The sequence below is a fragment of the Filicampus tigris genome, chromosome 17 (genome assembly GCF_054856515.1).
Source record: "Filicampus tigris isolate MCC_2025a chromosome 17, RoL_Ftig_1.0, whole genome shotgun sequence".
Taxonomy (NCBI): Eukaryota; Metazoa; Chordata; class Actinopteri; order Syngnathiformes; family Syngnathidae; genus Filicampus; species Filicampus tigris.
The window spans coordinates 2175001-2191978 of NC_141233.1; the positions used below are offsets into that span (position 1 = coordinate 2175001).

General features: G+C 39.4%; 1 protein-coding gene across 1 annotated transcript in view; it reads right to left on the bottom strand.

Moving 5' to 3' along the window:
- robo3 (roundabout, axon guidance receptor, homolog 3 (Drosophila)) overlaps nucleotides 1–16978 on the bottom strand; it is a 100556-nt gene that overhangs the window by 24622 nt on the left and 58956 nt on the right. Inside the window, exons 8-18 of the mRNA XM_086012482.1 lie at nucleotides 16239–16410; nucleotides 13642–13847; nucleotides 7297–7378; nucleotides 6398–6566; nucleotides 3498–3664; nucleotides 3285–3406; nucleotides 2995–3211; nucleotides 2086–2210; nucleotides 1029–1212; nucleotides 218–457; nucleotides 36–75 (exon numbers count right to left, since the gene is read on the bottom strand). Coding sequence (XP_085868608.1) covers nucleotides 36–75; nucleotides 218–457; nucleotides 1029–1212; nucleotides 2086–2210; nucleotides 2995–3211; nucleotides 3285–3406; nucleotides 3498–3664; nucleotides 6398–6566; nucleotides 7297–7378; nucleotides 13642–13847; nucleotides 16239–16410 — 1724 coding nt within the window. The remainder of the gene's footprint in view (nucleotides 1–35; nucleotides 76–217; nucleotides 458–1028; nucleotides 1213–2085; nucleotides 2211–2994; nucleotides 3212–3284; nucleotides 3407–3497; nucleotides 3665–6397; nucleotides 6567–7296; nucleotides 7379–13641; nucleotides 13848–16238; nucleotides 16411–16978) is intronic.

Sequence of the window (16978 nt, forward strand, 5' to 3'; positions counted from 1 at the left end):
GTGAACTCAACACACAGTAAATGTTCACTTATTACCTTCCATTGTGTCCAGATCCCTCTCCATGAGGAAATCCAACTGCAGGAAACAAAGAATGAAAAGCCACTTAGAGTACTGTACATTCACTTGTGACTACTTTTCCTAAAACAGCCTAATAATAACTCATTTAATACTGAATACTGTTTGTATATTTAATCGGGTGTGTTGTAACTACGCTAACCTGCTGCCGTGTAAGCAAAGGAAGCCGTGTAGTGGCTCAACTCCTTTCTCTTTTTGCGTCGGCAATAGATCCAGACGCTGAAGCCCATGAGGATGACCCAGCAGGCTCCGCCGATGCCTGCGATGAACGCCGGCTGCTTGACCACATCAGTAATCTGCTCGGCCAGACTCACGTTGCTCTCCCCGCTGTCGTCGCCAGTGTCAGTGGCGCCTGCCACAGACGGCTGTTCAGCTGCCATCTCTGAGAGAAGGACAACACAGTCAAAAATCGACAAAGAGCAGTCGAAGTTGACGGAGGGCAAACCCATATATGGAAATGTATGTCCCACGCATTTTAGTTATTTTCTTGTAGTCAGGGTGTATTGCATTATGTCAAGAGGTTTTGTTGTTTGAAGATCAGATGAATAAAAATATAGTTGAAAAAGACAAGAAAGGAATAATTTTCTTGTGAAATCTACTTTTGCGGTACTATTGACAGCAAGCCAATAAATGCTAAGCACTTGCCCTTGGCTGCATTATTAACTTGATGTCTAAAACACTGATTTATCATTTCAGTTTGAACAACAACTTTAAAGTTTAACATTAACCCTGACGCAATGTGAATGTGTGGTCAGGTCATCCAACATTAGAGCACAATAAAGTAGGAAACTTTCCTCATTCAGAGCTGGATAAAGACTGCAATACAGTATTTGGTCATTTGTAGGAATCTACTGGTATAATAGAAAGATATATTTGAGTCGTGACTTGTGGTGGGTTGAACAATTCATCCCTGCCTCATAGAATGTGCCAATTTTCTCAACGTTTGGACTCACTGATGAGGATGGGCAAAGGCTGACTGCGGGTGCCGACACCGGCACCAGTAACGGCTGCCACCTGGACCTGGTAAAGGACACCGGGCATTAGGCCTTTCAACGACGTGGACAAAGTGTGCCCTTCCACTGTCTTGTTGATGTAGTAGCGTGTCTGGTTGATGTTGCCACTGCTCACACACCAAACCTGTTTACATACAGAGGGACAGGACCATTTCAATTGCATTTACTTTCGCTGATAAACTGCCTTGCCAATGGATGCACAATTTGATTGACAAAGTTGTAGTTTTCTATTTACACTTGCCGTGCAATATTTTCTGCCGCAAACATCCATCTTTGTTCTTGCCATAACACATGCAACAACCGGCTATATTTGTGAGTGACCAGGGGATACACAATTTACACTTAATAAACAAAGACAACTGTGAAACGATCAAGTTTTGATTTGCTAAATTTTAGAGTACATTTCAACTTTAAAATGTATTTGTGTGACTTCTTGCAACATGCATGTACATTCATTGTGTTTAAAAGAATGAAAAAACACCTCAGAAATTAAATCAAAATCCTGCAGATATCTTTTGGAAAAATACACAAATGATGTAGTGGAGCACATACAGTATGCCTCAATTACGTTATCACCTGGACAGGAATGTAACGGATGGTTGCCGTTGGACCGTGAACCGGTCCGTGGCGGGAAAAAGGTTGCCCTACAATATCTCCTTCCTTTCACAAACACACACACATACACACAACCCCCCCCCCCCCCACACACACACACACTACTTCTCTTATGTAACATAGAAAACACTTTCCACTATCCCTTTGTTCTCTTCTTCATCCTCTTTTTTTTTTATTGCTCTGATCGATAAGTTTGCTTCATACATTCTTGTTTTTTATGCGTTATTGGTGCATTCTCAACAACCTTTTAGAGTAGTGTCGTTGACATTGATGTACAGTGTTTTGCGTCTTTCTTTTTCTTTGTCATGTTTTCACTGAGGTGGTGTCGAGTAGATGTGTGCCATCTACACCGGTTTGATACTGCGGCGTCAGAGGTGTTTACCCTGTACTCTTGGATGATGCCATTCTGCATGTCACTGGGTGGAGGCTCCCATGAGACGATGATGCTGGAGGTGTTGCTTTGCTTCACTGTTGCCACTGTAACAGCTCTTGGCGAGGCACTAGGTACTAAAACGCAGGAGACGGCATTAATATCAAATGAAGCCAGCACATGAGCATACCGAGGCAGCTACTTAAACTGCAGCATAATTATAATATAAAATGAATTTTAAAAAATACATATGCTCTTTGTTGGGGCGGATAACACTACTGTATTAAGTAATTAAGTAAACTTAGTTATTCAGGCAGGTTAATCCAAAATGCTGAACGCAAATCAGACTGCTGTGTTATTTTTTATATTAATAATAGCCTGCAAAGGACGCCACTGCAAATAAAACACTCAAATAAGATTACATTTTAAACATTAATGTTGAGTCATAAATGGCGATGCTGATGACTCTAAAGCTGGGGTGTCAAACTCATTTTTTTCGCGGGCCACATGGTAGTTACGGTGTCCGTCGGAGGGCAGTTACTGCAGTGAGCCCATATAAATGTATTATCGCCTTAAATTACAAATTGATGGATAACTAGTATTGAAATCAGAAGCCAGTAAATAATTGTTCAAATATTTTTCAATTAATTTCAAAGGTGGGATTGGTAAAAAATAAAAAAAATGCCTGGAATATCTCATACTGCAGTGTTGTTAATTTGCAAGAATCATGAAGTCGACGCATATTTTCCTTCACGGGCCACATAAAATGATGTCGCCGGCCGAATCTGGCCCCCAGGCCTTCAGTTTGACACCTGTGTTCTAAAGCCAGAGTGTGTACTTTTCTTTTTTTTTTAACTTTACATACTGTATTTTGATGAAATAAATCAGTGTTCCCTGAAACTCTTTCTGTGGAACTATTACCTTCTTCTGGGGTTCGAACCAGTATCGTACGGCTGTCCTTCCCCTGAAACTCGTCAAAATAAGGCCGGATCTTTATTTCATACTCAGTGCCTTTAAGCAGGCTGGTAAGTACAGTGCTGCGCTCTGACGGGGAATTGATGTCTTGGATGAGCCATGTTCCTCCACTGGGGCGATAAAAGAGACGGTATCCCTGCACGTACTGAGATTGACGATCAACCTAGGGGAAGAAATGAGATAGGGTACAGGAGGACCTTCCCTGGAATAGCGAAAAAATAAATGAAGAGACTTACAGCCCAGGAGACTCGGATTGAGGATGTAGTCGGTCTGATGGGCTCTTGCAGTTGGACCGCCACCTCCCCCAGTTCTCTCTGCAACTGCCGGTGGTCCACTCCCTGACCAGTGGGACTCACATCTGAGGCAAACATACATGCAAATCAAGATTACACTTCGGTTCACGTAACAACTCCGGAGATAATTCATGTTATGAGGCTCCTCCGACTGACCTTGTGTTCTGACAGGCTCTGAGATGGGGCTCGGGTCGCTCAGGCCATAGGCATTGACAGCTCGGACAATAAACAAGTAGATGGTGTTGGGGAGGAGGCCAGTGATTGTGTGCGTTTCCACCTTCACCATGTCAGCTACAGTTTGCCAAGTGCTGCCGGCTGACTGGCTGTAAAAGATGACAAGACAAATGATGTTTCTAATGTTTAAACGCACACTGGGATTAATGTGCCACCCGACTTGCGCTTTGCATGAGATTTGCCACAGCTGACGCCGTAGGATGTATTGCTATCTCGTTCATATTAAAATGTCTACCCGGACAAATCATTGCTTCAAACTTGCATGGTGTGTGATGTAACATTCCACTAGAGGCTTTGAGTATCAAAAATATTCCATTATTGAAGTCACAAATAGCGAAGAGACACAAACTGCCTTTGCGAGTGTGCGTGTTTTGCAATACAGTATTCATTTACTGAATCATTAATTGAGAAATGGGAAGATCTCTAGGCAATAGTTATTTTTGGCTCCCCCTTGCACGCAAGATCTGGGAAACTAGTATTTCCAAACCTTGATTAAGTCAAGGCACACATTTTTTCATTAGGAAAATGTCATGGCACACAACAAATACGCAAAAAGTATGACTATTGGATTAAAGAGGCTCTTGTCTCAATTGACTCAAATTTGTTAATTGTGTTTACTTACATATTTTCCTTTTCTCAAGAGGCTTTGCCTCTTGCCAGGCCGCAGTTGTAAATAAGAATTTTGTTCTTACTCAGTTTTGCCTGGCTAAATAAAGGTTAAATTAAAAAATAAAAGAAAATATCAGTAAAACATGTCATTGTTCTTTCTGTGATTATACGTTGCTGACAAAGAGAGATGAATAAAGATATATCTCTAATTAATAAACAATAATTTTATGACAAATGCAGTGTAATTGGATAATTTACCGCATACGCTAGTGTGCCACAGCACTCTGGTTGGGAATCTGTGACAAACAATAACAGCTGTTACTAAAGCTGGCCACTTGAGAGAAATTCCTGCCTGCTAGAGATTCTAAATTTGCTATGGTGATAAAAAATTTAAAATGAAGGACACACAGCTTTTAAGAGGAAAGGTGAGCTTGTTCTTGGTCCGGCGGTACTACACGAGATTCATTATCTTTCAACCTTATACCCGCTTCCACTTGCCTCTCTGTTTCTCCGTGAATTTATTATCACCTTGGCACAACTGAAGATTCACAAAGACCTTCCCATCCATTTGTTTGACACTTTTAGATGTGCTCCCCAGGGGCACCGTGGCCCTTTGTGGTCCAGTGCCAGTTTGTACAAAGAGGGAACATGACTCATCAATTTTCCTCTTGAAATCACTCCCCACAGATGAGCATGCATGTTTTCCCCTCATTTTGCAGCGTTCCTCTTGGCTATACTGCTTCAGGTATGTGAATGTGGATGTTTGATTATTTTCTCCAGTCAGATTTCAACCTTTATGCCCTGCCATGTCAATCTAATCTTCCCAGGACCTTCAGAATCTGAAGTGAGAGCTGATGTAATTTAGACTACATTAGCAAGGGGGCTGTTTCTTTACCAACCAGGTTTCAAATTCATCTTCACAAGATGGCTTTCAATGACGTCAACATTTTGGCATCCTCTCGTTGGCTGGTTGGAGCAAAACAACTTCAACAAGCAAAACACATTTTTATCAATCTGCACACATTTTCATCCATCCATCCATCCATCCATTATCGATACCGCTTATCCTCACAATATTTAAAAAAAATATTTATTCCTGTTATTAGATAATTATTTATTGTGAACTGATCGAGATGTGTACGTGGCAAGTTTTCTATTCAATTTTTGTACAAGTATAGTTGGTGGATTAAGTCAGGTAAATGCCCACTGAAGGCACAGGGACCAAATGCATGCCACACAACTGTTCAACACAAAACCTTTGCCCATTGAACTACAGAGGTAATCAAAGAATGGTCTCATAAAATGTGCTAAACAGTTACGATGTCTAACTTGGGTTCATTATTTGAAAACAAAAACAAATAACATAAAAATAAATTCACAATGCATTGATAATCGGTAATGAAAATTTTGCCTGAATCGTAATTAAATCATGAGCAATTTCCACCCCTAGTAGTTACTTAAAATGGTCTTTACAGTTAATAAAGGTTTTATGTTGGCAATTAGACCTTGGGAAGGCTCATTTTAATTTCCTCTGGGAAAACTTTTTTCATAATTGTAATGCGCAAATTGTATTATTATTAATCGTCGCAATGCTAAATGTAGCACTAGAAAAGCCAACTATTTAATACTGCCACTTCTAAAAAGGCCAAAGCTACTATACTCCAAGAGGAAAAATAATGTACTTCCTATTTTCCTATACAGTCTACAATGTTCTTTTGAATTAAGGAATGACTTGAGAAATATTAATTAAGGTATAAATCTCGACTGCTATATTTATAATAGAACAGTGTTTCTCAACTTTAATTGAGCAAAGGCACATATTTCACCTGGGAAAAAATTTCACGGCACACCACTTCACAAAACGATTCATAAAAACTGGTTAGACTAGTTAATTATGTACCTTTACCTGTAGTGGAAGAGCGTTTAATTGTTTTGCCTGTTATTCTATGTGCTTTGCATACATAAATTAAGAAAAAACAACAAAAACATTGAAAATAAATAATTGACATTGGATAATTTTCCGTGGCACACCTGATGATCTCTCAACGGCACAGTGATCGAGACTCACTGAAATAGAATATTGCACAACATTCCCCGGAAAATACAACTTCTTATTAGTGGGTGTTCTTTCCAATCATTTTCACATTTGTTACTATGCCTGTGTTATGTCAAAGTGTGAAAACGTAATTTGATTCCTGATTCATAAAAGTCACCTGAAGGCCTCCACAATGTAGGAGGTCACTGCAGCTCCTCCCTCATGGGCATTTGGTTGCCATGTCAGAGAGACACTGTTCTTGGACACATCTGTGACAATGGGTTTGTGTGGTGGACCTGGCAACTGGAAAGGCTCAGTGGTCTGAGCAACTGACAGGTCTGCATTCTCTGCATGGCAAGGAGAGGCAGATAAATAAATGTAGAGTGAGGAATAAACATTTAAATTGAACAACAACATTCTCCTTTAGCAGTGGCACTTCCATGATAATGACCTTTGTGTTATCGCTGTAATTTGGACTGAGTATCTTCACTGCAGTCCCTGGAGCTGTGTGAGTAAGTTTGTGACACACAGCAGGTTGTGGTAGTGGTTCGCATGTCTGCCTCACAGATGTGGCAGGTGTATTTGATGAATCAACATGTCATGTTACTATATATTAACTGCCACTGCAATACTTGCGTTGCACAAGTTGTATGGCTACTGTGGTGGCAATCTGGAGTTTCTTATTGATTACTTGCCCAACAGCAGCACCTTAAAATCTCGGTCTCTTTTTTCTTCCATTTTAGATTACGTGTTAATATTCCTTGGGTCTCCCTCCTGCTGTTTTTGTCTGGTCTTTTTCTTTTTACTTGTTGGATACTCATTTTATTTATTATCTTTTATTTTGGTGTAATTATGAATATTGCTGCTGTCACAATCTAATTTCCCTTGTGGAATAAAAAATGTATTTTTTTTCTATTGGAAGTGTGTTGATGCAATTTTTTTTAAAATAGCTTTGCAAGTATCTACTTTTAGAAATGTAAAATCTTTAGTGTATTAAGATCAGGGATTTCTGATCTCAATCCAGTGCAACATGAAGCTCACATTTGCATAGATTTAAGGCATGCAGAGACAACATACCTTTGACTGTGAGCACTCCACTCCAACTCGTCTCACCGCTAGAGCTGGCAGCCAGGCAGGTGTAAACGCCAGAGTCGGTTTCCTGGCAACAGAAAAAAAGATGTGTGTGTCATCAGTTTAGTGTCTGTGAGTAAGAGTCCGTGCTTTAGTCTTAATGTACTCATTAGCAGTGATGTGACAAAATGACATATCTCTCAAAAGCAGAAAGCGTTGTGCTCCGTTGAGCTACAAAGAAGTTGGCAGAACATGGAGCCCTAATTAACGACCAACCCAGTGACTGCATTTTCAGTGACAGTGGTTTGAAAAGATGAAGGCAGAGCACATGCACGAGCATTTGACTTGAGATACAGATGCAATAGAATAAAAGCTTTAAAACAGTACCGCAAAATAAGGGTGGCATGGTGGAGACAAGTTAGCACAGTTTTGGGGGTTTTCTCCGGGTACTCAGGTTTCCTCCCACATTCCAAAAACATGCATGGTAGGTTAATTGAACACTATATTGTCCCTAGGTGTGATTGTGAGTGTGAATGGTTGTTTGTCTATGTGTGCATTGCAATTGGCTGGCATCCAAATCAGGTTATACCCCACCTACAGCCCAAAGACAGCTGGGATAGGCTCCAGCACGTCTGTGACCCTTGTGAGTATAAGCAGTTTGGATAATGGATTGATGGATATATTGCAATGGACACCTGATCGATATCAAGAGAAATTCCACTCAATCAATTAGATTTGTGCCCCAATTAATAGCACCTAAGAGGAAATTTGTAGCACAAAAGTGTGTTTAACTATCAGATATTTTGAAGTATAGTATTTTTCCTCTCAAATTTGTTTTTAATTTTATCTTTAATCAATTAAATGATTTTTCTTTTCTAAAAAAGTTTTTAAAAAATCAATTATTTTCAATAGACTAATATGAAATCTGTAAATTGTGATTCATCCAGTACGACTAAGCACATACGTTTAAAACAGGGGTGCCCATTTCGTGGATCGCGATCGACTGGTCGTTCGCAAAGGCATCGCCAGTCCCTCATCCGTCCTCACTACTGTATTGCTACGTTCACACCAACTGCGTTGGGAGTGTTTCTGGCGGCGTGTTTCAATTGGAGTCAATGTAGTTCGCGCGGTTGCGTGCGGGGTGGCGCGAATGATGCGTTTGGAGCGGTGGGACGCGAAGCGAAGCACGGGATATCCGCCCATTTGTTTTTTTTTTTTTTTTTTTTTTTTACAGTTCTTAAACTTTACCAAGACAGCAGTATTGTTAACATTAGCATAGTGTGCAAAAAAGTGCAAAAAATATATACATACATATATACATATATACACATATATACATACATACATACATACACACATACATACATACATACACACATACATACATACATACATACATACACACATACATACATACATACATACATACATACATACATACATACATACATACATACATACATACATACATACATACATACATACATACATACATACATACATACATACATACATACATACATACATACATATATATATATATATATATATATATATATATATACATGTATATATGTGTGTGTTCATGCGTGTGTGTGTGTTATACAGTATTTGAAGCTTATGTTTTTTATGCTCGTCATCTACAGTAATCCCTAGCTGCCAGAGCAGGAGATTTAAAAGTAGGATCAAAGACGGAATTTTAATGACCAGTTAGAACTCTCAAAATTTCTGACGAACCTGTCTTTTAACCCAACAGCTACTTAGTATTCAGGACAGGGCACATGCAAATAAAATTATGAAGTGTGCGATAAATCTACCCGCTGGTGCACAAATGCTCTATACACTACTACAGTTTTAAGGTGCAAAGCAGACGATATACAGATCGTAAAACTGCTTACAACAAGCAAAAATTAGGTCTTACACAGACTCTGATTTAAAGAAGAAGAGATTCCTTTGCCTTTGGTTAAAAACTGTGATAATATACAGATACATATTTGGCTGCATATTGTGTATTGCGTTTGAAGGTAACTCAAAGGCATCATTCTCCCTGCTAGAGAATATTACACGGACATCGGAATCGCTTCCTTCCCACTTGTATTCATCATCTTTCTGTAATTCCCTCATGAAATTTTTCAATTAAAAAAATTCGAACTACTAACTTTCCCCTTCCTCCTGCCTTAGTCCATCCTTCCTGTCTCCTTCTTTTCCACAACTCAGTCACTTTTAAGTTTTACTCTGCCGTCTGCAATGAACATTTTGGAAGTTATCTGTCACTTCAGGACCCGCACTTGCCAAATTGACGCCTCCTTACCTCCTTCCCTTAAAACTTACCTCCTCTCTTTGGTCCCCCTTATTACTACTAACATCATACCAATCATCTCTTACCACTCAAACTGTTCACTCAGCATTCAGAATTGCAGCCATGTGCTGAAAAAACTTGGTTCAGAACCAAATACTTTCAATAAACGTCCAATCGCCGTCTTTCAATGGATCTCAAAGATTTATCTCAATTACCACCTTACTTGCAATAATCTTTATGAACAATTCCAGTCTAGTTTCAGCCCCCTCCATAGCCCCACCCCTGAACTTTAAAATCGCTGACTCCTCCTGGAAAATGACTCTGGTCTAGTCACCAACTTTCAACACCATTTCACACACGATCTTCATTAACAGACATCACAATGGCATTGGCATTGCACACCCACCCCTCCACTGGTTCAGATCCTACTGCTTGGACCTCATCCAGTTTGTCTAATTCAATTCTTCACATCCCATCAATCTCTCGCTACCACCAATGTGCCTCAGAGCTCTTTCTTGGACCCCTTCATCGTGTACATTCTACCTCTTGGCAATATTTTCTAAAAATTCAATTTACACTCATTGCTACGTACGTGACAAAAAAAATGAATTCCAACTTTATTTATGCAGAGCTTTTCACACATGAAAATGCAACTTAAAGTGCTTCACATACTGTAAATTTGTTTCTCTTTTTTACTTGAAGATCTGAGGCTTTCAAACACTTCTCACTTAGAGAATACAGAGCACTTTCTGTTATCTTCCAATTGAAAATGTTATTCATCATGGATAAGGAGTGAGAAAAAATGGTGTAATCATGGTGAATGCCTTGCTGAACTGAATGCACGTTTGACCCTCCTCCTCTCCAATTTCTGGAGGCTGGCTCATTATTATGTAACACTGACAGGGGCATTAGTCAAGCCTTGAGGGGCTTGTAAGTGTGCCTTGCAGGACAGGGAATAGGTCTTGCACACCACGTCGGTTTTTACTCTTAGTCACTTTCTACAGGCCTTGACCTTGGGGCAACTTGTGGGCAGGTTAATGGTGTGTCTATCTGAGGGCGTACAATACAGGTCCCCAGATGGTGGTGTCTAATCAGTGAATGGGGAATTGGCATGGGAGGTGGATGGGGTAAACTACCGCAACACATTACTATTAATCAAAGCCAGCGGCTCGGGTCCTGCGTGAAACAGATTGCTGAAAAATGAATGAGTGAAGAGGAAGAGACGAGACCATAAGAGAGGAAGGCCAGAGAGATTACTGCAAGATAAATAGAGAATCTGTTAATTTACAGTGTTTCAGAAATGTTTTTTTCTGGAATGTTTTATACAGAAGTATATAGAAGCTATTTAACATAAATAATGATTGATTTTTAAATGTTACCATAGTGTTAATATTGTCTTCCACACATTCAAATACCAGTACTCTTTTGAAAAGAAAACTAAAAAAAAGACTAAATCATAAAGAAAAATTATTATATTCGGATTAAGAGGTCAAATTTGTTATTTTTGTACGGTCATGACCCTGAACATAAAAAAATGGACGAAGCACAAAAGCAGACAATAGTTATTGTTGGCTACTTCGTAAATTAAAGGCATAGCACAAAAATGACTAATTTCTATTTAACTAGAAAGGCGGGAGGCATTGGTGTTACCTGCCGGGCAAAATCCCGCTAAACAGTGACGTGAATGCGGATACAATTCAGACACGTAATTTTCTGTTTGCTGTTTGAGTTACAATGAAATGTTTGAGTATTGTCTCCCATATTGTTTGTTTTTTGTGTTGACTTGTGTTGAAACAGAGATTTCTGTGTTTTGCGTGTGGACATTTTTCAGTGGGGTCCTGGGTGACCACATCTCAGTGGCCATAGGCATTTGGTGGCCATTAGCACACGTGTACTGTACGTATAGGCGCAGGCACATGTAGGTATGTACGTGTAGGCATGTAAATTGCTTGCTGAGCCAGATGTGGCCAGTGGACTAAGAGTTGTACACATGATTTAGCAGAATGGCTGCAAAAAATACCATTTAACCCTGACACATTCAAATTTCATTTCAGGATGTCTTGGATCCTGTTTGGGACATCGGCGGTATGAATGCCTGGCAAAGATTCCACAGTAATGGCATCTCACTGCCAACATCTGAGGAACAATCCCACCATCTGTTCCCAGACCAGAACCCAGATTACACTGATGTATTTACAGGCATTATTTCTGGATTAATTTTGAGTTCTTCAAAATGAATGTATTTAGCAGTTTAGTGGTTAATGTGCTTCAGTCTCTTAGTTTGGACATGTTAAAGTTTAAGCAATATTTATTTATTATTAAGAATGCATTTTCTTCATTAGTGTCACATCTGGTTAATCAGATACTCTTACATAAAATCTCTGAATCTAAGGAGACAACCTAAATAACAGTTTGCATTTCACAACATCAGCCTGTAGTGGAATGAATTTCCACCCTAAACCGTGACAAAATAACCAAAACTTCCACTTCTTCCCCCAGATGAAGTTTGTTATTTTGGGTCATTGTCTTGTTAAATGATGAATAGTCTCCCAATTAGTTTGCGTGCAAATTTCAGTAAGATGCAAAGCACTCATCAGCAAAAAGAATCAGAAGGTGAGATTACATTTTGCAAAGTACAAAGTACAGAGATGATAGACAAAAGTTTTGGATCAAACTTGACTGATGAGGTCAAGATTAACCTCCACAATGTCATAGAAAAGCCAAAGTAAAGAGAAAGAAAGGATTTACTTATTCTCCAAAGCATATACTGTACGTAAGCTCATCTGTGAAGCATGGCGGAGATAATGTCATGGCTTGGGCTTGCTTGCATGGCTGCCTCTGGAATGGGCTCATTAGTCTTTATTGATTATGTAACTCATAATGGTAGCAGCAAAGTGAATTCTGACGTCTACAACACTACTTTGTATGGCAATTTTCAGAAAAATGCATCGAAGCTAATCAGGAGAAGTCAACACAGCAAAGGACTTCATCGGGGGGAAAGTGGAACATCTTAGACTGGTCAAGTCAATCACTGGACCTTAACCTAATAGAGCCTGCATTTTATCTCCTGAAGAGGAGACTGAAGAGAAAATCCCCCGTACCAAATAAAAACGAAAAGAGGCTGCAGTAAAGGCCTGGAAAAGCATTTCTAATGAAGAATGCAACAGTCTGGTGAAGTCAATATTCTGCAGGCTTGATACAGTTAGCGATAGCAAGTTAGCGTTATTCCACCAAATATTAAAATATTAACTGCACTGCTTAAAATACTAACTGTATAGTTAATAATGGTTATATGTGGGCAATCCTGGAACAGATTAATAAAATAAATATTTAAACACTGACAACTTCATAAAACTATGGGAAATAAATCAGCATGTGGAACAGATTGTGATTAGTGGTTCCACTGTAAACAGTAACATACTATTGATAGCTATGGATGAGTTCTAAAGCATAATCACTAACAAGTTCTCCATGAAGTTAAGTTGCTCACTTAGTTCCACATGAAGCATAAACTGGCATAACACGTTCAAGAGGTTTCTGAGTGCTTCCTCCATTTCTTTCACCCCTAATCTTGCCATGTGCTTCTACATCTCCAGCTCTATCTTTCGTCAAGGTCTCGAATGTTCTGAGGTACTGTGATTTTTTTTCCTCAATTATCGTTAGTCATTAAAAATCCACAATCAATCAATTTGTGAGTCTCCTCAAGTCACTGCAATGCTAAGGTGACCTCAGGTGATGCTTCTTACCCAAGAGGGACTTCTGTGCCAAATGGATTTCATTAACATGGAGTACAAAAGTACAAACGATTGCTAATGGCCTCGCATAATCATGATCATGGCGATCATCCCTCACGGTTGTGATTTTGCAAATATATTTCCAGCCTCTCCACCTATTCAGTGACTTACAAAATGATGATTTATCATTTACAATGAATATGATCATTTTACATTTAAACATGAAAACAAAATCTGTTTGAATCTAGGACAGGCAATAACGGTATTCTACATTTGAAGGCAAAGCTATTGTAAAAACAACATAGAACTTTTACATACCTGAAGATTGGCAATTTGGAAGGTGCCATTTTCCATCAGACTAATTCGACCATCATTCACTAGAATCCTCTGGCCATCTTTCTCCCACTGAATACTGGGAATAGGGTTCCCCATGATGTGGCAGTGTAGCTGTGCGGTTGAACCTGGCGCAAATGTATGATTTGCTGGTCCTTGGCGGATGATGGGGGGAACACGATCTGAAGGCGCTGAGGGATTTAAAAGATGAATGACAAAGTTGTTCAAAAGATACAGGCATCGACTTTAAAAGTCATTCAAGGACAGTTAGTAAGTAAGGAAACCATCTGGCTAGATAATGTGATACCCTTTCATAAAGCTCCAATCCAAATGACTCGGTAGTCTGTTGCTCAGAAACTATTTTGACATCATCAGTTACATCAGTTACATCAGATTCCAGCCGCTCAATCTATCCAACAATCTGACATTTAGCAAGATACATTTTAATTCCTTTGCTTCATGAGAAAATTAACCCTAACCATATTGTTATTATGAATACAGAGCTAAAATTTTCATCTGCTTGCTTGGGAGCATTGAATAAGATCCGCACATAAATTTGATGATCATCTGCAAAATGTTGAAACTATTAAAATAATACACAAACTATTTGAATTAAATATATTGTACATTTTAGCACGGCAAGTCTTGCCATTTCCTAGCTTTTAGAGTTAAAAGCTAGCCACCTGGGGCTTCATGTAAAAACGTTGCTTACACACTTTTAGAGTTTGAGTTAAAAGCTAGCCACCTGGGGCTTCATGTAAAAACGTTGCTTACACACTTTTCCACGCTCACGTTCAGATGTATCAAGAGCAGAGGTGGGTATTAATGCGTTACATTTACTTGGGTAAGTTTTGGGAAATTCTGTACTTCTAGGAGTAGTTTTAAATCACTATACTTTTTACTTGAGTAGATTTGTGAAGAAGAAACTGTACTCTTACTTCGCTACATCAGGCTACATTGAACCCGTTACTTAAATCCCCTCCGCGTACATACGCGTCTGTCTCTCCCTCTCTCCCTCTCTCCCTCTCTCCCTCTCTCCCTCTCTCTCTCTCTCTCTCTCTCTCTCTCAGAGAAAGGTGCATTTATTTTGTCAGAGACCTGCGCCAGGCTCTACCATGTGACTGTGTTTCACCAATCAAACGTAGCCATAATAATAAAACAATAACAATAACAATAACAATAATAATAACAATAATAATAGCAACAACAGGCAACACAGTGGTTAGCGTGCTTCCCTCACAGTTTTGATTGTCGGGGTTTGACCATCAAAAATGCATATATGCTGGGCTTCTCTAAAGTGACCAAAGGCGTGAATTTAAGTGTAAAGTTTGTGCCCGGAAATTGGCTGCCGACCAATCCAGGATTTTTCTGGAACCAACTCAAAACGTGAAAATTCCATCAAGGAGTGGTGCTGGACTAAAACCCTATTTTGAGGGAAGACAGCATATGTTGCGGTTGGGTTATTTGCATAGTGCCTTCACCACTTGTCTCCTTTGATTACATCAGATAACCCCTGCGGTCTGCTCATTTGGGGGAGGGGTATTTTAATTTGAGACAGATTTGAAGGATGTTTGACTTAACATCAGCGTACATCGAAAGGAGATTAAGCATTATGCCTCCAGCCCAGCGGGAGATGTTTGTAGTGTAAGATCCAAAATTGTCATCTCAAAACCAGTGGGGACAAAAACATCTAATCTATTAAGGGAGTAATTTGTTGTCTCTTGATGCCAATACTTTGTATATAGGATTGATCCTGTTAAATTGTGAAATTTATCTGTAAGCCATGAAAGTAGAAGTAAAATGTGTTTGCTCCACCTTCATTCCTCAAAATAAAACAATACAAACAACACAACTATCAACCAAATCTGCTTCTTGGGAACAACCTATATCTCAAAAAAAAATAAAAATAGGCGATCATTCCTAATATAGAACTTCCAATAAAGCCATCTTTTAACAAACATAATTACAACCTACTGTTCAACAAATATCGGATGATTTATAGGCACTTGGTAAGTAACGGAATAACGGAATACATGTACCGGCGTTACGAGGTAAGAAGGTGGCTGTAATGCACCAAAAGTATATGCCAACCGCTAAAAGAAAGTAGAAGAAGTAATGGAAGCACAAGAACTACAGTAGAAGATGAATAACCCATTTTTTGGAGCAATCTGAATAGACGAATGGCACATTTGAACAATCCTTTAAGGGTCGGAGTGCGTATTTCTGAATGCACTTAGGAAACGGGGATTTGGGGGCGATTGTGATTGTTCTAGTTTTTGGTAAAATAAATTTGTCCCCACAACTTGATTCACACTCTGAGGCAAATTATATGCGTTTTTTTGTTTTTCTTCGAAATGATGCATTTTTTGACTGGTACTACTCAGGAGCGATGTACGGTATATTCGCAAAAAATATGGTCTTATGGGACTTATTGTGGTGTGAGGACTGAAAATCATGTCCGTATTAGGGAAACGATTTTACATTACTCTAGCAACTTGCTTATGCAATGTTGGCTCCACCCGCCCACATAGAATTGTGTGCGTGTGTGTGTGTATGTGTGTCTATACATGTGTGTAACTCACCGCTTTCCACCTCTAAGAGGGCTTTTGTAAGTATGCTGCCTGCCACGCTGATGGCCTGGCAAATATAGTAGCCGGAGTCCTCGACATGGACATCAATGATGGTTAGCTCACCGCTAAGCGACACAGAAAAACGGCCTTGTTGTGACTGTTCCTGAATAGGGAACAGCAAGATCTGGAGATAAAAAAACACACCATACAAATTAACTTCAGGTCCATATTCAACATCTGATGCTTCTGAGCTGTATGAATGATAGTTGTTGGATGTGTGTCCATTTGTTCATGGATGTCTGTCCACTCCTGTTATGAGTGAATGCTGGATGCTCACTAGTTATTTCTGATGAACTTTTAATCTGCACTTTGGTTTTATTACATGGGTATTGTTCTACTAGTAGAGTACTGTGTTTTGGTGGTACCTTAAGAGATTTTTCAGCGCAATATTTAGACAGACAGACCCTACCTGTGCTGTCTCTGCTGGCTCTCTCGTGTCTCCTGTCCATTGAGATAAATGTGGACTGCCGGGCTATTTATATGCCCTATGAATATTTTAAACTGTATGTCCTTTTTAAACAAGTTAGAAAAGTGAATAAACAAACAGTACTTGGTGGAAACGTAAAATCTGAACAACAGAAATACAGCCCCCCATTTATTTTTCATTTTTAACACGGTTACCCACAACATTCCAGCTGTGTCATCTTCCTCGATGATTGTTCATCACTCTTCCCCTTCTCTTGTGCTCTCTC